We start from the raw sequence: 22,516 nt of genomic DNA on the forward strand, positions 1-22,516 counted from the left end.
CTTGTGATGAAGACATAGAGACTAGATGAGATGGCATTCAACATTGCCAAGACTTTCAGTTAAAGCAGTTAGCTCTTTTGAACTTGATTGCTAACAAAAATATAAAGCACAGGGCACCATAACTGATGAGTTTGTGCTTTATCCAGCCTCTTCAGAATAATCTAACAAACCAACAAGCTAAACAGTTTTTTGAAGCAAATCCCTTCTATAAGTAATCCATAAATTTATGTAGCTAACTTCCTGTCTCCTCTGTCTTTTCTCTCTTTCTCAATTCCAGGCTCCGACTACTCTCCCCCTCCCCCTCTTCCTCGACCTCCTCCACCTGGCCTGACCAATGAGCACAGTGGTGGCACTAGCCATGGCGACCATGGTGGAGGAGGGGGCGGGGTCAACCATGGAGTGGGCGTGGTTGGTCTGGCTCCAGAGCACATCCCCACACCGGGGGCAGCCCTGAGCTGGCAGGCGGCGATCGATGCCGCGCGGCAGGCGAAGATGATGGGTAATGCCGCATCGGGTGGAGGGGCGGGGCTTGGGTCCGGAGGGCGAGGGCCCATCTCCACGGCCAGCTCCACGCAACGGAAGAGACAGCACTATACCGCTAAACCCAAGAAACAAACCACAACGACAGCCACAAGGCCGCCACGGGCTCTACTCTGCCTCACACTCAAGAATCCTATCCGCAGGGCCTGCATCAGCATCGTAGAGTGGAAGTATCCTTCAACAAACTATGGGCAGAGGGTTGTTCCCTGTGTAGTGCTTTCTCACAGATCAGATCCTTATCGATTGGTTGCATAGTCTAAAGAAAATCAGTTAAAAGTAGAATTTGTCCATGTCAGTTTCAAAATGTAAAGGGTTATATGGGGCGCCGTTTGTAAAGTGAAACATGCTGAAATTAACAGCAACATTTTTCCACATTTAGCTCAAAACAAGTCCTTTTTTCACAACATTTAGTAAAATATTTGTAACTTTTCATATTTAAAACAGAATTTTAAATGTTAAATCTAAATGTTAAATATTCAATCTAAATGTTAAATGTTAAATCTAAATATTATATTTAAATCTAAATGTTAAATGTTAAATCTAAATATTATATTTAAATCTAAATCTAAATGTTAAATCTAAATGTTAAATGTTAAATCTATATATTATATTTAAATCTAAATGCTAAATGTTAAATCTAAATATTATATTTAAATCTAAATCTAAATGTTAAATCTAAATGCTAAATGTTAAATGTTAAATCTAAATGTTTAGGCTAACATGCAAATTTATTGCAGGGATCAGCGGAAATACCAAAATAAAAGCTTTCCGAAAACCTCTGGTGCAAAAGTGTGCCGGTAGTGGTCAGACACGTTCTCACTCCCTAAGCGTAATAATTTTCGCTAGGTGACAAATTGTCAACATTTTATGCTTTCGGGTACCCAACACGTTCCTAAATGACAGCATCGGAAAAAGGAGAGCACATGAGAACCGTTTGGACTCAATCTACACATGTTCGTTCATTTTCTAAAAATCGCTTTGGAAAACACTATTTTACGCCATTTAACTGCTAGTAAGGTTAGGAATAAGGTTATGGTTAGGGATAAGGTTAGGTTTAGGGCTGGAACACATGGCTGGAACGTCTATTATGGCGGGACCGTCATTCCACTGGAATTCAGCCATAACCCGGCGCGACCATGAAAAAGCACGTCCGGCGATTTAGCTGAAAACATCGGAAGATCCGTTTTGTCGGCCATCCAAAGGTTCAGCAGTAGTGCACTCTTAGCAGCACATGTCCAGCAAAATCGCTGGACATGCTCGTAGGCAAGAAGTGAAGCAGCACATGGCAGGGAGAAGTGAGGGGAAGAGCAGACACACTTTTGCACCGGAGGTTTTCGGGAAGCTTTTATTTTGGTATTTCCGTTGATCCGTACAATAAATTTGCATGTTAGCGTAAATATTTAGTTTTCTGTAACATTTAGATTTAACATTTAACATTTAGATTTAAATATAATATTTAGATTTAACATTTAACATTTAGATTTAACATTTAGATTTAACATTTAACATTTAGATTTAAATATAATATTTAGATTTAATATTTAACATTCAGATTTAATATTTAACATTTGATGAAAAGTTACAAATATTTTACTAAATGTTGTAAAAAATTACTCAAAAAAACATGTTTTTGTAAGGTTTTGAGCTAAATGTGGAAAAATGTTGCCGTTAATTTCAGCATGTTTCACTTTACAAATGGCGCCCCATAGGGTTATGGACCATCTTTATCATTGTACTGGAGATTTGTATGATGACATTTCTATATTTTACAACTATATATAATGTTCCTGTGCAAACATATACATGTTTCAACTGCAAACTTTATCTGATCGTATTTCTTTATTGGTCCTGTCCCGTTGTGAAGCCTCAAGCTAAGTTTTTTTGTTGTTGGCATTTTTGAGTTTTAAAACTGGATGTGATGAGAAAGGGGTGAATCTGAGAAAGTGATATATATATATATATATATATATATATATATATATATATATATATATATATATATATATATATATATCAGTCTCCCAGAGTAGAAACTTGTCAGTCAAACTGTGACTCAAATCCTTCCCAAAAGCCCATAAATTCATGAGTAAAGTATTAGCAAAGGCTATAGAGCAAGGAGGGCAATTACAGTTTTCCCACAGACTTCTAAACAAAAAGATATTCGCCCTCTGCTGGCCATTGTATAGAATGCAGGCTTAAATCACTTCCTCATTGGCTCACCTTTAAGGCCCAGAAGCTACATCCATCTTTTATATACAGTTCTTGCTGCAACCATATTCCACCCCCTATTTTCAGATTTAGGATGAAATTATTGGAGAGACGCAGATGGAACAGCAGGTCATAAAAAAATAAAATTATAGCTAATTGATGTTTTTATATGTATGATTAATAACTGGTAGATGATGCACAGATGGATTTACGAACAGCTGATTCTGAAGCGTCTTTTTCTGTTATTTCAAAGTGGTTTTATGTATGTCGTTTGGGCCTTTTTGTCCTGCTGAACATCCATTCCCATTCTTTAATTTTAACTTGAAAATTTCTTTCCAGGACAATGAGTAAAAATTTCCATGGTCCACTGAGAATATTTTATCCCCTTCCTCCCCCCCTAATGATAATCCCGTTCGTATGGGGCTTTAATCAATCTCTCTCTGTCCTCTAGCTCTCAATAAGTGTGATTTTCCCTCTTCACTCAGTAGTCTTAATCCCTTCTCCCCTTCCTCTGCCTGCCCTTCTCCCTCTTTTCTACTCTTCTCTTTCATCTTACATTCTTTATTTCTGTTTTCTCACAGGAGGATGAAAAAATTTTCATCCCTCCTTCACACTTCTCCCCTTGCTATTTCAAAGTGTATTTATCCTCTTTCCCCCAGGTCCATCCACACCTCTGTTCATCCTTTACCCCCACCCCCTATCCTCCACCTAGGAGTCTCAACATTTAATAGCCAACCCTCCCTCTGTCCACCCAAATCCCAAATTCTTACTGTTCTTCCTTTCAATCCTGCTTCTCCAGTTTTTTTTTTTTATATCTATTTTTAAGTTCCTGAACATAATGACATGGTTCTCCCTCAGGGTGCGAAAGAGACGGGGAAATGGAGAGATAGACAGAAATGGCCTGTGTCACACTCAAAATAATCAATAATAAGTGCATGTCCACATAAGCCTCGACTCAGCAAGAGCACAATTGCACACGGTTCTTAGAGGAACAGAAGGAGAGGAAGAGGAGGGGTCAGGAAAATGAGAAAGGCAGGGATGTGGGCAGGACATTGATGTCGACAGGAGAGATAATGGAGCTGAGTAACAGAGAAGGGACGGAGGGAGTGAGAGATTGAGGGGAGGACGGAAAAGGTAAACAAGAAAATAGTGAGTGGAGTGGAGGGAAGGAGGTAGAGGTGTGGGCTTAGAATAGAAGGATCATACGGGAAGAGAAGAGGAAGGAAGTAGAAAGCAGTGCAAAATGGTAGGAAATAGAAGAAGATATAGGAAGTATGTGTTTTAATGCATGTGCTGGGTGGGTTGCATTAACAAATTATCAAGTCACAATAAATCAGTGTTGATAATATTATAGGCTCTAATGGACAAATGGGCCTCACATGTTCACACTATAAGCTAGTCTCAAAAACATTGTTCAGACTGCTTGATAATGTCCAGATCAGAAAGCTCAGATTGTGCATTACTGTTGATTGTTTTACCCCTTAGTGTCTGTTAATGAAAAAACAACAACACTGCATTTGGGCTGCCTAATGACTTCCAGAAAGAAAGATGAATATGCTATACTAACTCTTTTTGTAGCAGGGACAGATCTAAAGGGGGCAAGGGGAGCAACTGGCCCCCTGCTGTAGAAACTTGCCCCATCCAGCAGCCGCCCCAACTTTTATGTCCTTAAAATACTTTTCGTCTGTGCAAGACTGCCATTGTTTTGCCAGTACTGCACGGTGTGAGCAAAGTTTTTCTGCTTTAAAACTTGTAAAAAATCCCTTTGTCTTTGTTTTCTTAGATGAGATAATGATACTTTAAATGGTTTTTGTGGATATTTTGGTAATTTGCCCCTGCTTTGCCCCACCATGTAAGGTTTTTTATATTTTCCACTAACCCATTGTGGATACTACAAAATTTGTAGTATTAAGAGCTGTGCTTTGTACAACTTTACACCTGGAAAAACAAAATGGGAAGGATACTTTGGCTTTAGCTAGGTGGTTAGTTGCTAACGTCTCTTTACATTCTTTTCCTGTAAATTGCTAGCTAGAGCCTCCTTTCCAACTGTGTCATGAATATGGTGAAAGACAGGAAGCAAGAATAGTCAAGGATCAGACTCTCATCTTTCAGGTCTTTCAGTCATCAAAAAACAAGTTTTATGACTATAACCTAGCCTGGCACAGTGGGCATTGTTATAGTCTGAGCCTGACATTACAGGCTATATTTATCAAAAAAACTACAATGAAAAAAGTGCTTAAGTTTCACAAATTTTAATTTGAGCAAAAGTTTCCATTTTCATAGATTCCCTCCATCATGCAGGTTAACTTGTGAATCTGCCATGAATTCATGAAAGTGGAGTCAGACCTATATTACTGAGTTTGTTTATGGAAACGGTGAACGTGTCGTCCTGACGGTCACCTTGTGTATCTGTCATTATCGTGCCAATAACCTATCAACTGTCCAGCTGTGCAGAAGCTGGAAAATATAAGCCAAAAGCATGAATAAACCCTGAGGGCTGCTGGAACAATCTAACCCAGTGACTGATGAGCATTCAGATTATTAGCCACAATTCCCTGAAATCATTCATTTAAACTGCTCAGTGTGGGAAGAAAAAGAGCATTGGTGAGGTGACAGAAAGAAAATGGACATTAAAATGTGCTCTTAAAGAAAACTGCAGCTAAAAAGGCATGGCCTCTGAGTCACGAAGAAACGTGGAAGAAACACAATTAACACCATTAACACCAAGTCTTTGTTTTTCTGCTTTTCTATTTAACCTCCCTGCTATGGGATGTCCTTCGTAACCGCAGTGCGGGCATGCTGTTGAACATGTGGGTGCCTCGGTGTCCACTCTGGTGTATGTTTTGTTTATATATGTGAGGCTTTATGCGTGCATGTCCTGTGTACTGTGAGTACCTCTGTCTCTGGAGATAGAGATCCAAAATCCTCCGCTTTTCCTCCTCTGTTACCATGACAACTGCTGCTGCTCTCAACAGGTCAATGGGGCCTGTCTAAGCTCACACAAGCACACACTCAGATTAGAGAACACACAGCAACACTCTTGAAGAACACACACGTACTTGAACACAGATGATAAAGGACTAAAACACAGACACACAGTGCTCTCGCGTGCTGTGTAATTATAGCCTGGAAACATTACCTGCACGCTGCAAGGTCAGCGAGAGGGACATCTTCCTAACTACCATGTTCTCTATATGAAATCACACTAAGTTGTCATTTTCAAAAGGTATTATTTAGTGCATTTACAAACAGACACATGCATGCACACACTTCCCAGCTACAGCTAATAAACTCCACAGGCTTACATGAAGAATTGCACTGTTCGTATACATTTTCAAACTCAGGAAACTAGATATCGGGATATCAGCATAACAAGTAACCTCACTCTTCTCGATAGTATAAGTATAGCCCAGATTCCTTACGGGCTTTTGAAAAGATAAGAGATTATCTGAGTTATTGTAAACTGTATGCGGCGTTTATGTGATCCAACTGTATAGAGAGAAGCTCTAGAAATAACAGCTTCAGGGATACTAGGATGCAATCCCAAAGTGAAATTCTGTTCCAAGTAACACAGTTAGCCTGTCAGAATGCAGAATTTATATATAGATATATATATATAGATATATATATATATTTATATATATTTGTGTGCTGCTGTCTGAGGCATGTAGCACCCAGGTAAATGTTACATTGTATCAGCCGTAAAAGCCTCTCAGCTTCATGGATGTTGATTTCAATTTTATTTACTCTGGTTAATTTTAGAGCTCTCAGTTTGCTTGCAGCAAAATGCTGATTCCCAGTGATATTTCTTTTTTTCCTGTGGTCTTAAAGATGCATATTGCTATTGTTGTTATGCTAATTAATGTACGTTACGAATAGATTTGGTACAGACCTCCCAAATTTCCTCCAAGTGTTGTTTTGCTCTCAACAGCACAGCAGACAGTAGATTTATTATCATGCTGATGGAAGCAGACCTCAAGGGTTTTTGAAATTATGGGTCAGGAATGCAGAATGAGTCACAGGCCTATTTTTCAGTGGGTCCCCATATGTCTGAAGTGAGTTTAATGAGCCCTTGGTAGAAGGGTGAGTGATTAACTTTGATGCATTTTGGTCCCAAGCTGAACGAGCTGAATGATCTTGTGGCCGATGGTGTTCAAGAGTCAATTCTTAATCCAAACATAAAAAAACCATTTGCTTGATGGTAATAATTTGAAGCTCTTTCTCTTTTATGCGTTTACAGTTCTGTTCTTACAACAGAAGTTAAGCCTCTAAAATGAATAGGAGGTCTGTTTCTAGTCACACAGCAATTATTAATGGTGCAAGTAGTATGATTGCTAAAATTGTTTTTGGCCATTTTTGGGGAATTACTTACCCATTTCTTATTGGTCATCTAAACCTATTGCAAGCAATACTTCAGAAGACTATAAGGCTGTGATCTGTAGAACTTGTTGGGCTTAAAATGAGAAAATCCAAAGTAAATTCAGATTTTTGCATCCAATTCTTGTTTTTTTTAAGTCATTAAAGATGTGTGCTGCAGAATCATTCCACTCTGGAAAAGAACAGTTCAAAGAAAACATTAAAAGCCCCTAAATTACCATGGCATTCATGCCCATGTTGCATCTATGTAAACTTCTAACCACATCTGAATGCTGATTTATTTTTTACCATCTGCAACTCAGATTGTCTAAATAAGAAGTTTATGACAGGCCAGACAGATCCATGCTTTAATGATTTCTGCATCAAATTCTGACGCTACCGTCTGAATGTAGCAGCAGAAATTGAAACTCATCAGACCAGGCAACATGTTTCCAATCTTCTATTGTTCAATTTTGGTGAACCCATGGGAATTATAGCCTCAGTTTCCTGTTTTTAGCAAGAGTGGCATCCAGTGTGGTCTTCAATTCCTGTAGCTCATCTGCTTCAAGGTTTTATGAGTTGTGCTTTTGGCGATGTTCTTATGCAAACCTTGGTTCAACAAGTGGCCTCAACCATGTCTACATGTATAAATGCAATGAAGTGCTGTCAAGCGATTGGCTGATTAGATTAATTTACCAGTTGTTACAGCACCTGCCAAACCGCCACTTCCAAGTCCAACAGTGAGATTCGGTGTAGTGAATAATTAAATCCTGGTCTCAAGGACAAAAACAAAACCCCAACTGCTTTCGCGGTATAATGCAATATGTTAGTGTCAGCTAATATATATGACTTTGCTGATGGTTTGTCTTCAGGATTGGAGGTTTTGACAGCCCGAGTCATCAGTACATTGCTGTTTACATTATACCTTGAGGTCTGGGGTCTAGACTAATTTGATATGCAGCCGAGAGTGAAGGCAGACAGGAGGGGAACAAAGTAAGAAAAGGAAGGTAAGAATAGAAGAAGAGGGAGGGCAAGAAGAAGGTGGAGGGAGGTGACAGCAGTGGCAGTTTGTAATTGTGTTGATGAAAACCAGAGCTCCTCTATCTCTCCTTCACACTCTCTCCCTTTCTTCCTCTTTATCTGTAGCTCTCCTCTCTCCCACCCCTCTCTTTCTCTTTCTCTCTCTCTCTCTCTCTGAGGCCCAAAATAATGAGGTCACTCCCCTCTGAAGGACCGTTCCAAATAAAAGCCCTCTGTGTCTCTCCTCTCTTATTCCATCTTGCTCTCACTCTTTCCTCATCCCGTCTTCCACGCGACAGGCCTGCTCCTTGCCGCACCCATATTAGGCCATGCAGCGTCTCTCTAACCCTCCCCTCCCTCCACTACGCACAAAGAGGTCTCTAAGTAACCCAGCGTGTGTCATTGTTAACAAAAAGCCAAACTCACTGACTTTGATCTCTCTCCTTGTGTACACTCCTTGTGCACTCTGCGATGTTTATATATACCTATGCTTATGTAAAGCTGTATTACTGTGGTTAAAAACACCTCTCTGTTGAAACATGCTTAATATGAAGACTTTTTCTATACAAGGAGGTCAGAAACCAGAGTCTATATTATTTTGTGTTTTCCATCACAGATTTTAAAACCAACTCTGAGGTACTCCAAAAGCAGTAGAAATGTATTTGACTCAGTTTAATGTTTTTAAAGTGTACTCAAGTAAACCAAGATAATCACTGCTGTGTAAATGCCTCTGTATCTCTTGTTTTGTGTACACTATTCCACCTTAACTTTTCACTCAGACCATTTGAGATCATCATCCTGATGACAATTTTTGCCAACTGTGTGGCCTTAGCTGTCTACATCCCCTTTCCCGAGGATGACTCGAACGCCACCAACTCCAACTTGGTGAGTAGTGCATGATATTTAAGCTTTTTTACAGCTCCGTATGCTCGCTTGCGGCTTGGTATAATAGATGCTGCTTGGTTCACTGGGTATGTTTTTGCAGTCCTGTTGCTTCGGCCTGACACTTGAGTTACCTTGTGTTTGTAGGGGGTGATTTATTAAGCAATTCATTAGCAGCATTTGCTGTTTTTCCTTAGCATTCTAGCGTGTAATTTGCACATTTCCGGTTGATTCAGTATGATTTACTGTCATGAACTGTATGCGGTTTTGCCAAGTTAGCGAAGGTACAGCATAAGAATGAGCAAGTAAAATTAATGAAAGGCAGAAACTTTGGGGAAACGGGCATGGAATTACCCTAATTTTTAGAAAAGGTTATTGATTATAACTTTTAAGCTTTGTGGGTTAATCTGATCAAAGATGAGGCCTCATTTTTTGTGGGCAAAAACATCATTTTGGTCTGCACTGAGGAACTGCGAACTTTTGTTGGTGACCTGACTTGACTTGTTTTAATTGGCTGATTTTCTTTCTTTCTTCTTTCATATTGTACTAAATGTTACATATTGAAGCAAAAATGAGTTATTAATAAAAAGAGATTTGCAAATTGTATTTTTGCATTGTTCATTCATATGTTAAGAGTTGATAAAAAGCTTTGTATTAAACCGTTGAAAAATTTAAATGGGTTTCAGAGCTACACTGACAGTACCCACAATGATGACACGTTAAACTCAGCCATGATTTGATAAGCTTCTTGTGATGTTAGGAATGCTTGGCTTTTTCAGTCGTAAAGTGTCCCCATAAATGCTCAGTGAGGCTGCGGTCAGGTACTTGCAGATTATTACAGGTGAAGATTGGCGTTACACTTAGCAGTCAGTTGATTTGCTGCTATTGTCCAGTTTTACAGTGTCCAAAATAGTCATGATTATATTTCCCTTGTGAGTTTGACTATAGTATACAGTATCAGCTTTCTCCTGTTCCTTACACGCACCCTTTCGTTACTGCTGTCATTCCTTTTTAACAGGTCTTTAGTGGACTGAAGTGTTGTGTACTTCATTTAGCAAATCCCGCATCTGTGGTGAAGCTACTTTTCTGTCTTTCTGTGAAAATAACGCCTGATGTATTGATCTTTTGATTATGTGGTCAGTTTTGTTCTGCCTGACCGTGCTTGGGAAACAGCTGAACCAGTTACCACAAAGCATTTGATGTGACTTACACTTCCCCCTAAGAATCCTTCAGCCTAGCCATGAGTTCATATTGAGAAATCCTCTATTTAGCCCTCCTTTAGCACACTTGATTTTTCACATTTAGCTTATCAGCTTCTTGTGTTTTAAAATGTTTCCAAGTGCTCAAATGATTTCCAGGTTTCTATGACTGATATTCAGCGTGGTTCCAAACTTTTAGACTCGACAGCACATGTGAATTATGTGCGTCACATATGTGCGAATGTGTGTGTCAGCTGGCAAATGTATGCCAGTGTATAGTTACAGGGTTTTTCCTGGCTCGAATCTCCAGGGCTTGACTGTGACTGTCTATTTTAACTCATGTGACAGAAATCTATGCATTTTCTTGTTATTTCATAGAATTCTTCTATATTTGGTTAAAAACGAATGTTAATATACGCTGGTGATTTTTCCTTTGGCTCTGGCTAAAACCTCTTTGGGAGATGCCAAAAAATCCTGTATGCAGACAAAACCTTATAGTTAGAGGAGACTAATCCCTCTGAGGCCTTGTAACATCTGGCGCTCTGTTTCCAACTCTTTCTTTCCTTCTTCCTAAGGATATCTTGTACAACTCACACTTTACTATGGCCTTCACATTTCCACACATCTCCACATGCTTTGCTGCATGTTTGGAGAATGGTTCCGTCTTGTCTTCTGAATACAAATAGCAGAAGAAGAGGCCCCATTTAGGCTTTTTTCACCTTGCATACTCATAATGTTGTGTTGGACTTACAGCACATCTGTGAATGATTAAATATTTGTTTTTATTTGTTTAACTGTATGCCAACCCTCTAATTTCTCGCATAAAGATACAGTGTCAGAGCAGGTGCATATGAGTCAGCAAACAGACAGCTGTTTTTTATCTTCTAGATCCATGCCCATCACCTACTCTCTCTGCTTATCACGCTTTGCTTTTTAGCTCTTTAATCACACTCTTTCATATAATTTGAAAGGTTCTATTTATGTTATCAAACCGTTAATAAGATTAGCAGCACAGACTGACAGAACTTGATCCTTCAGAGGCATCGAGAAAGGCTGAACTTTCAGGTGAAAAGCAGCTAGCGCAGTCATTCATGTTGGAAACCCAAATGGAAATTCTGTTTTATGTCAATTATTATTTTGACTTTCAGTGCAGAAGAGGTTTTTACTTGAAATCTGAACTGTATAATAAGTCTCTCAGTTTTTCCCAAAGTACAGAAGCACCGTAGAGGGCTTCAGTGTTCCGTAACCGTATAAAGCACAAAGCCCTGGCACACTGTGAGGAACACTGTTAGATAAAATGCAAGGCCTAAACAAAACTACTGTCAAGTCATATATTTTAGCCAAGTTTTTCTTTTTTTTTTTCTTTTTTGGACCCTACGGGTGGCCCCTCCCCACCTCCTAAGTTAATGAACAGATACAACACACACAACCACTACAGCTGTGCTCAATTAGTTTTATAACCTTCTGACAGACAGGAAGCAGTGCGCAGATGGACCAGAGTCTTAAATATACAGGCGAACTATGTATATGTAAGTGTCTGTGTCTGTGCAGTATTAACAACTAGGCAACTTAAATCAAAAAGTACTTTTTAGGCGGGTGTGGGGATAGATCTATTGCACAGCTATCTGGCTGATTAATGTGTGGAGGCATCAGTGGTTCAGATCTTGTTTCACTCAGACACAGATGTCGTCAAATGTGTGACGGTACAAAAAGTATGGTGGTGGAAATATTCCTCACAGGTTTTGGTATTGGCATCATAGCATCACACAATTGCTGCAGATTTGTCAGTCATGCATCCCTAAGGCAAATCTCCTGTTTTACCATCCCAAAGGTCTATGCTCTATTGGTTTGAGATCTGGTGACTGTGGAAGGTATTTGAGTGTATTGAACTTATTGTTATGTTTAAGAAACAAGTTTGGGATAATTTGTTACATCTGTTGGAGTTTCCATTGTTGGTACTAAGGGGTAAAAAGTGTACTAAACAAATATCCCCTATCCTATTACACCACCGGTAGCAGCCTACTCTTTGATACAAGATGGGATTGATCAATGCTTGCTGTTTATGCCAAATTCTGACCTTACCATCTGAAATCGAGGCTCTCCAGACAAGGTGGCATTTTTCCCAATCTTCTGTTGTCCAGTTTTGGTAAACCTTTGTGAATTATAGCCTCAGTTTGCTGTTTATTAGCTAAAAGGACTAGCACACAGTGTGGTCTTCTGCTGCTGTAGCCCGTCTACTTCAAAATGTGATGTGTTGTATGTGTCTCAAAGATGCTCTTCAACAAACTTTGCACGTAACAAGTGGTTATTTGAGTTATTGTTGCCCTTCTATCAGCTCAACGCACCCTGGCCATTCTCCTTTGACCTCTGGTATCAACAAGGCAATTTCACTCAGGGAATTGCTGCTCACTAGGTAATCTGTCAGACACCAAGGAGCATGAGGCAGTAAAAGGCACTTAAATCACATTTCTTCTCTATTCTGATGGTCAGTTTAAACTTCAGCAAGTAATCTTGACCTTGTCTATATGACTAAATGTGACAGGCTGGTTAGATACTTGCATTAATGTGCAGGTGAACAGGTGTACCTAACAAAGAGGCTTTATTCAAACATCTGCCACTAAACCGATACACCGTTTAATGCTTTTTTAAAATGTTTTTTGGTGGGGTTTTTTTGTGACAAACACATGTCAGAATGAGAACATCATATTTAATAACAGTGCCTTCATCTAATAATGCCATAAGGGCCTCTTAAGCATGTTCTTTATGTTTACGCTATTTAGCAACTGGCCCTATTGAGCTTTTTTTTTTTCATTGTGTTTGCACAGCAGTAATTAAACCAAAGACTGCCAGAATCCATATTACTTTCCACTTTTTAATTTGCCAGAGTGTCTATTGTCTATATCCTCATTATATTCACATCATAATTTAGAGGATGGCTTTATCCAGAGCTGCTTTGATTAAGGACACTAACGGCCCAAATGACTCTTAATGCACATTTAGGAAGAGGGAACCTGTGACCATATTGTTTAACCAGCAGGAAACTCAGTGGCATGATCATTCCCGTTACACTAAGATAAGTTAGTGTCACCTTTCCAGTGCTGCAGACTGTGAGGCAGCCCTTTAATGTTAGTTTGAACCACGGGAGTCTTATAAATACTGTCTTCCTCACAGCTTAACCTTAACCTTTTGCGTTGTTATTTAGTATTGTTGTAGCATTTTCCATCCTTGTTGGATATTGCTGCCATTAATTTTCTTTCCCATGTATCTTATCATTAAGTGTTTAGTCCCGTGTGATTTTGTTTGTTTACCAAAAGCTTTATTTCTTTCCATTTTTCCTTTTTTTTATACAATTGTCCTGCTGGTTGCATATGGCTGTTGCAGTGTGGAATCCATTTGCACAAGTTTCTGCCTTACCGTCTTCACTGCAGCAATGACACACTCCCAAGCTACGTGTTTCTCTTTTTTTCTATCCACTATTTAGTCCACCCAATGATCGATGCCACCTGTCATCAGTCCATCCCTGTGATCTTGTCTTCTAAAGTTTTTTCATTGGCATTATATAAGAAGAACTTTACAACTTTCGTTATACTTTTAAGTATACTTGTAATAATGTATTTATAAATATACCCCCCGCCAACCCTGCGTTTAATCATACCTGAGTTTCAGATTCAGTGTGGCACCCCCTCAGTAGGTTTGCAAGTCCTTGTTATGTAATACCACAGATCTGTTGTATTTCTCCCAGTTCAAGATTTCTATTTCTGTCTGCATCCCATAATGTGCCGCTCTGTCTCCTTGACGACATGCCCAATAATAGCAGCAGGAGAGGTTGTCATGGATATGGTAACCGTAGTGATGCGCCTCATCTGTCCTTGGTTACAGATGGGAAGGATAGGAACCAAAGTGTGAGAAAGTCTCTTCTCTCAGGGAGGATATATATGCTGCACTTTGGATCGTTCAGTTTAGCGACCACATTTTTTTCCTTTTCTTTTTTTAACTGTAAAATTTTCTTTTTTTAAATGTGAGGCTAAATTTAAACACATTCACTTCACCGCTTCTTTCTTTCCCACCAACGCCTCTGTTCTATTCAGTCACATTTTTACTTCGCTGCTCTGACTAATCAGATCAATATCTTTTAGATTGACAGAATAATGTTGCCATAAAAAAGCAATTAGCTAATCGATACATCAGACTAGACACTGAGTAATTGAGAGGAGGGGTAAGAGACCTACTGTCAGCTCGCTGTGGCATCCTGTGTGCACAAATACACAAAGCTAGTTAAATTTCTTTTGCGTTTCACAAGGGGTATATTTGTGTGTATCTGTAGTGCGTGACGGAGTCTTCAGTGTTGGATGGAGTAGCTGCCGGCTCTGCAGAAGGCGTGTGAAATGAGCACCTTTGTATAAATGAATCACCTGTTTGAGGGTAATGGACCCCGGCACATCTCATACACACTCCTACCCAGTCTCTGTGTCTCATCTTTGCTTTTCTATACAGACAGCAGTATTTGTTAACACAGTTAACTTTTTTTTTTTTTTTAAACCAAACAGGATTTTTCTCTTTTCTTAAAGTTTATGGTGCTAAACTATATTGAGTGACACATTTTTGCTTTTTAACCACCTCCTTTATTTATGGTACAGGTTTTGCTACATATTACAACAACTAAAGTACTGCCTGTCTGCTGGTCTGCAAACTTCCATACAATCAGGAGTTGAAAAACCAAACTTCCCACACTGGTACATCTTAGGTCCCTGAAGGTTCTTATCTATATCAGATATTATGATGTAATCATGATGCCTAACAACCACCTACCAAAGGGCTAAAATAACTCATTTTTAGCATTTATGCACCTCATAAAAGCTTCTTGTTGTTTTAATTTCACACCAATCTAACTTATATCCACAATCCTTGAATATATATCTATATATATGTGTGTATTCATATTATAACACCCTGCCTGTCAAACACTTAACGATGAACTAAAACGATATTTACATGGCAGAGCAGGACAAAGGTATAGGCATGTACGATTAATTCACTGTACATAACTTCAAAATTCATCTCTGATGATTGCATAACAATTTTTTTATTGGCTGTGCCTGTTCAATTTGAAAGTGCATTGTATTTGCGAAGATTTACCTCTTGATGGGCCTACATGTATCCTTTGGATTAGTTTTCTTTTAATTAAAGTAATGAAAATTCCATTACCCATTAGTATATATTATGTTTATATTGCACATAGTTATTAAGTATTATTTATCACTGGAGCTAGTTGAACTTAAATAGGCAGTTAGCTCTCTGGACAGCAGAAACCCAAATTGAAAGCTCTGTTGCCATCCTTTACCCAGGTTTACTGTGTTGATCATGACACTACAAACCACTTCTTTTTTTTGCAATTGCATAAGGTCCCTTTGACAAGAACCTTTTACATGGTGAAATTATAGAGTGGCGTAGTTTGAAAAGCTGCTTCTTTGGTACTTAGAGTAAGCATTTGCCTAGATAGGTTTTCTTACTGGCCCTGGGCCAGTGAGCCATTGCTTATGTTAAATTCTGACCTGCATGTTCCTCCAAATATTGCCTGATAAACTCTAGACTCTCCACTTGTCTTTCTCCACTTGTCTTGTTGTCATCTCATCATTTGTGCTGTAGAGGATCAAGTTGACATGCTGTTCCATTGGGTGCTACTCTGCTGGTTGCTAGGAATGTCTATTTATAGACCTCAAGGAACGATCAGCATCTGTCTTTATGTTCACTTATCTAACCACATTGGGTCTATGTTTTCTTTTAGTGATAGTGATAGTATGTGTGTGTATGTGTGTGTGTGTGTGTGCGTGTGTGCGTGTGTGGTGGGGCGGTGTTGCACAGAAAATGACTTTTAAGCAAGAGATTGGAGCAACTAGGTGGGAGTGAAGGATGTTTTGACTGACCCCCAAAAATCAAGCACCTAGCCATCCAGTGTGGTTTTACTGACTAAACAAGTGGGTCGTTCTAAAGAGCTCACAGAGGGCAGCTATGATCCTCAGGTTATCTGTTAATCGAAAGGTCGGCGGATCGATCCCTGACTCCTGTAGCTTGCATGTCAAAGTAACCCTGGGCTAGATATTAACTCCCAAGTTGCCCATGATGCCAGAGAAAGCACTTAGGCATAGATAATGTATGAATGTGTGTGTGAATGTTGCTTGAATAAGACTCAACTGAGTAGAAGCTGTTATGCAAGTACCAGTCCATTTACTGACTTAAAACTTTTATATTTATTCTTTTAAACTTTTTAAAACTTTTTATAGGATACCACACCTGCAACAAGTGAAAACTTTTCCCTTCTATATATTTCAAATCCGCTAGAAGTGGAAGACCACATAGAGCCACAGAGCAGTGTCGCCGAGCGCTAAAGCACATAGTGTGTAAAAGATTCTGCTGACTTAATTACTTCAGAATTCCAAACTTCCTCTAGCATTAACATCACCATCAAAACAGTGCACCAGCGGCTTCATGGTCAAGCAGCTCCTGCAGGTGTAATGTGTTGATGGCCCAGTACTTTTGTCCATATAGCTTGTTTAAAGGAAGCTTTTCCTGCTGCTGTTGCAAAGTGCGACTGCTGTTGTGATTTATAAATAAAACTGAATTGAATTGAATAGCATACGATGCAGTGCGAAATACAACCGGTGACTCTTGCAGCCACAGGCTACACTTGCCACTAGCAACCCACTGTTACCTGCAAATGGTGTGACAATGAACAAATTGCTTTACATATGCACAGGGAAGAGCTTTTTTTTTTCTTTCTTTCTGCTTGAGTGACTACCAATGTTCCCTCTAATTTTTCATGTGTCTGAGCGAACGCACAAACTCCCGAGGCGATCCCTTGGACCACTGTGAGAAACAGCAGACGTGTGGACTGTGGTCACGCCAGCATCAAATCCATCCAAGTTACATGGTTAAAATTATATTAAATTATAATTATATGAAAATAATCAAATTGCAGCATTTACATCTATGTTAGACTACTTTTAATGAACTGCTTTAGCCCACTTACAATGAAAATTAAAATAAATCTTGTTCATGACCTGTGTAGTATGTTAACACTTTTGGAAGTAAAAATAACTTGAACTCCAATTTTGAAGACACAACTTTTTTTATTTATTTATTTATTTTTTATAAAGCTCTGACTTGTATTATGAGTATGAGCGGAGAGAACTCTCTCTGCAAAATACAGTATATAAAGACCAGTGTTGGGCAATTACTTCTTCAAAAAATGACTGAGTTTTGCAAACAACACAGCCAAGGCATTTTTTTAAACAAACATTTCAAAACATTTACAGAACTATCAGCTGTTCTGCATCAAATTTGATGCCACACAAATTATTTGTGCCACTCCAAAAAATAATTTCTGTCCACTATGGGATAAAGGAGAACAACAGCCTGATACCTGCAGGCCTGACAACAGGAGATGTATCACTCCTGTAACACCTGTAACATTCAGCAGTCGCCTCATTGTTCTGACACACACAACAAAACTATTTACTACACTACACACTAACTACACAAGATTTGCGCTAAACGTCGCAAATCTCTCACATCTCAAAACACCGCCGTCACTCCTAAAACTTCCTCCCGTTTCTTAATAACTAAATGCCACGTTGCCATATAATTTTTTGATTGGTCGACATGGTACATTTTTTGACCAATAGGAAAGGGTGGGTTTTTTTTGGTTTCATCTTTGCTCACAGGCGGAGAGCGCTTTCGAGATTTTTCCTTATAAAACGCCGTTTTTACTGTTTCTTCCCGCAGTAAATATAAACAATGATAGTATTCAAGAAGAAAACCAAACATTGCATATATTTTTTATCGTAATTCTGGGTTTACGTGGCCTATCAACACAATTTAAAAACTGGTATAAAGTCCAAATTTTTTCCGTCAATGTCCGGCTCACATCTCCAATGGTTGCACACGTTGTCATTAACGTGGCTTCACTCCTCATCAGCCACGCCGTTTTGCCAGCTAAAACACCGGCGTCAGCACATAAGGACGTTGTCATAGCCTGTCAACGACGTTGATTAGCTCGGTATATACGAATGTAAATCGCGTGATTGGCTGGACTATGGGATAAGGTGGCATCGTTCTAATCCTATACGGGAGCAGCCAGTCACTTACTGACTAACACTGCAAAACAGAATTGTTAAAGTTTTAATTTTAATTTCGATTTAGGTTTGATCTTTTTTTGTTGTGCGCAACGCAGATTTTTTTTGTGTGCAGAGACCGTGCCAGCAGTGCGCAATTGCGTACACGCGCAGTTTAGAGGGAACATTGGTGACTACTATGAAATGTGTCTGATCATCTCCTTCAGGGTTTAAATGAATTCAGTACTTTGTGTACTAGCAAAGACAAATAAAAAATGTAGTTGGCATGCAGTATTTCCATACATGGTGCTTAGCCACATAGAAGAGATACTGGATTATAGCTCCCAACTCGCTCCCAACTCATCATCACAGTCTTGACCTTGCAGGATAGTGTTGGAGAATAGACTTTTGCCAGATGAGGAAGCAAATGTGGAAGTAAATACTTTAAAAAACATTTTGGTTAGTGTTTGGTTGGTCTATCTACCAAAAGATCGTTAAAACATGAATGATCAATAATCTACAAGTGCATTATTTAAAAAAGCAAAAAAAAAAAAAAAAAAAAGCAAAAAGGAAGCTGATCCTTTGCCTACATATTCTTTGTATTCCAAAGGAAATCTTTTTAGGAAGAGTACAGGAAATAAAAAGATACCTTTTCATTAATTTAAGTGTTTAGCAATATTGGCTTGTGTAGCTAACCATTTTCACATTATACTTTGTGCCAGGGGGAAAAAGTGCGTTTTGACACTCAGTTTGTTTTCACACTGTTTTGAAAAGCTTTCATGGCATGGTTGTTAAACAGGAACCATTTGACTAAAGCAGAACATTTTATTATCCACTTTGGTGATATCATTGTTTTGAACTGAAACTACACTTAAGCAAGAATTTTTCTTCCTTGCTAACCTCAGTCTGTCCCTCCCTCCCTGAGTCTTTCTCTCCTTCCCCTCGCTGTGCTCCTCTACCTCTTATAAAAATGAAAGATAAAGACTAAATGATGGCAGCTGTGGCACCGCATCCATTACAGCACCACCCTTGCCCTCCTCCCCCTTTCCTCCTCCCTTACTTTTTTAATAGTCCCATTTTGATGATAAAGATTTAGAGATTTCCACACAAACCTCCTGACCTCTGCCTCATTTTTTTCTCTTCTTTTTTTGCATGCATCTTTCTTTTTTTTGTGAAAACACTGTCTTAAGCATGTATTTCATGATTCCTGAGCAAATCCCTGGAAACGATCCTATCCTACACCCCCTGCTTATGCCAAATCTGCATAACACAAACCCCTGCAAGTTCTAAGCCATGTTTGTGTGTATATTTGTGCATATATGTGTGTGTGTATTTGGTGCATTTTTTGTGTGGGAGGAAATATATAGGATGTACCATACATGCTTGTAGATTTGAATTGCTGCATTGGCATTCAGTGCTGAAGTAATTTGGCAAGTGAGTAATGCTAAATCAGGTCAAATGAGCCTTATGAAACTAAAATAAAGTTTTCCTAACGCTCATGCCAATGTAGGAAATAGCATTACATAACTGTCTGAAATAGTTGATGCAGAGGTGCATTTTTTTTTTAATCGTTTGTATGATGTTCCAGATGTGCCAGCAGTAATGTGGAGAGAGACGGAGAGGTGGTGAGAAAGACAGGGTGACAGAGAAGGAAGAGAAAGAGATAGAGCAGGATATTTTTACTGAGCTAAAAGTGTCCACCTCTGCCTCTGTTCGACCCACATTAGAGCTCACACGGAGCACGCAGGGAGATGAAAGAGTTATGTCTCTGTCCATCACTGAAACTCTGGTTCTCACTTCAACCTTTCCACAGGGAGCCGTGTCAGTCTTAATGTCCCCATTTCTATCAGGAGCGTACTTGTCTTAGTTTGCTATTATGACAAATACGGTCGGCTTAAACTTAATGGCCCCTCTGCCCAGTAGGAAAAGCAGTTCATCACGGTAAGAGCAAACAAATCACAGAGCAGAGCCAAACATTACACATGTGTTGTGTAAATGTAATTATTGCAACATGCATAGAACGTCATAGAAATAGCGATAAAATTGAGCATGAATCAGCATGAGATTAAATAATGAATGAGTGATCACCAAGACAGTGGGTGGTGCAGAGGTTAGTTTCAAGTTCTGAATAAAATATAATGTTTAATTTTACTAAACCGCCCTGGAGAAATTTGAATTTGACCCATCTATATTATTTTAACTCTGGCAGCCACATTGCTCCCAAATGATCCAAGGACAATGTAATGTGCACTGTCACGGATGGAGGCAATGAATGACTTTGCTCTTTTTAAAAAGAAAATCATTTTGTAAACGTAGGTTGATATATGACAAGGCAAGTTTATCGCTTTTTTAAGTAGAGAGGCAGCTTTTACAACATTTCAGGCACATGTGTGCAAAAGCAAAAATGTACATATTAGTTATTCCACTGGTTTCTTAAGTCTGAAGTCCCTAAGCAAAGTAAAGAGCAAATGCAACCCATCAATAATGACACTTTGGCTTGGATCAGCAATTCCATACCAGCGTCTATTTAGTAAGCTGTGTTCTGTACTGTGACTGGGAGTCATTCCCAGAAAGTTGATTCTATTCAGATGGACGTAGGATTTTCAGTGCAAGAAACATTTTGTCGCTTATCCAAGTGACTTCTTCAGTCTCGGCTGGCTGCATGTTTCCCCAACCTCAGAAAAAGTACAGTTGCATAACAACCAAAACTAGCACCATTTGCCTAACAATGAGCAATGAGCTTAGTTTCACGATTACTGATGCACAAACTGATTGAGATTCTGGGAATTGCTGCAGTCGTGGCATTGTGAGATCTTACAGTGCTGTGATTGAAGACACTTTCTTACCTGGATTACTGAGCATGTGTCAGGACACTGTGAGTCATTCTTTTTATGTGCAGTCCAGCCAGATTTAGACATTTATTAAATTTGATTATATAGGACAGCGGTCCCCAACCCCTGAGCCCGTTTGGTACCAGACCGTTAGAGTTGAGGCTCGGGTGTGAAATTTATGGTTTTCAGGATTTTTATAGTTTTTTAGTGTTATTTTTTTAATAGTTTTTATCGTTAACTCGGTTTCCCTGGGTCTGTTGTGAATAATCTTCTTTTTTTTGGTACTGGTACTGGTTTTGTTGTATTTATCCGCGACACCTTAAAGGCCAGTCCGTGAAAATATTGCCGGACATAAACCAGTCCGTGGCGCAAAAAAGGTTGGGGACCGCTGCTGTAGGAAATATAGATTATCACGTAACTGAATTTACAAGGTCATCCAGACCTGTTGTGACAGATACCTTATTCAACTTTCCAAATGAATTTCAAAACAAGTATTGGATCTAGGATCTATAGGGGGAAACCAGTAAAAACATGAAAACCAGGCTCCATAACATTACACACATGTGCCTAGCAAATTGTGTATTTAGCAAATATCAGAGCCATGGCAACACATTGGTAATGGAAGATCACAGTAGATCTTTGCGTAGTTTAGGGTCGCAAACAGGTGTCAGTGTGCACACGCATGCCTTTTTCAATCCAGACTAATATTTGACTAGCCATAAAAGCCTGTTGTGACATCACGAGGAGAAATGCAAACTCTGCACCAGGTAATTTCGGCTCCCCCCGCTCCCCATTCCCCCGCCTCCATCCTTCCCCAAGCAGCAGGAAGCAGACTCGTCAGCAACAGATTTGCAGAATAACATGTATTTTTTTTTTTTTTCAAAATCAGCATGAAAATTGTTGTTGCTCTGTCACTCTGTGGTCACGCTCCTGCTTGTGGTTACTTTTCCGAAGCCCTGAAATGAAGTCTCAGCTCACTCGCTCACTGAATTAATAGGTGAAGCTGTGTTGCAGTGTGTACTCGTTCTGTTAGGGAGAAGTAGCTGTCATGTTGGTGTGGTATTCACTGACATTTAGCCATCTGGTCGTGGTTCTGGCAGCCATGCACTCTTTTTTTTTTTCCACTCCCGTCCCTCTCTGTCGTGCTCTGTCTTGCTGTTACACGCAGACATGCAATGTAAAGGTTTTCATAGATGTACTCTATACTTGTGTTGAAACTGTTGACAGCGTGCATTAGTATGATGTAGAACATTAGTGTGTGTGTAAGTGTGCGTTTGTGTCTATCTATGCTAGCATGCTTTGTGTGTTTTGCCTGCATCATCAAAGGGCTGGGTTCCCATAGAAACAGATGTTTCCATTTTCCTCCTTG

General features: G+C 39.3%; 1 protein-coding gene across 1 annotated transcript in view; it reads left to right on the forward strand.

The window, feature by feature from the left end:
* Positions 1-22,516, forward strand: part of cacna1c (calcium voltage-gated channel subunit alpha1 C) — a 222,027-nt gene that overhangs the window by 63,984 nt on the left and 135,527 nt on the right. The window contains exons 2-3 of the mRNA XM_087830331.1: positions 278-710; positions 8,904-9,009. Of these exons, the coding sequence (XP_087686457.1) occupies positions 278-710; positions 8,904-9,009 (539 nt within the window). The remainder of the gene's footprint in view (positions 1-277; positions 711-8,903; positions 9,010-22,516) is intronic.

Source organism: Neolamprologus brichardi, chromosome 17 (assembly GCF_056152115.1).
Source record: "Neolamprologus brichardi isolate AB-2024 chromosome 17, ASM5615211v1, whole genome shotgun sequence".
NCBI classification, from domain to species: Eukaryota; Metazoa; Chordata; class Actinopteri; order Cichliformes; family Cichlidae; genus Neolamprologus; species Neolamprologus brichardi.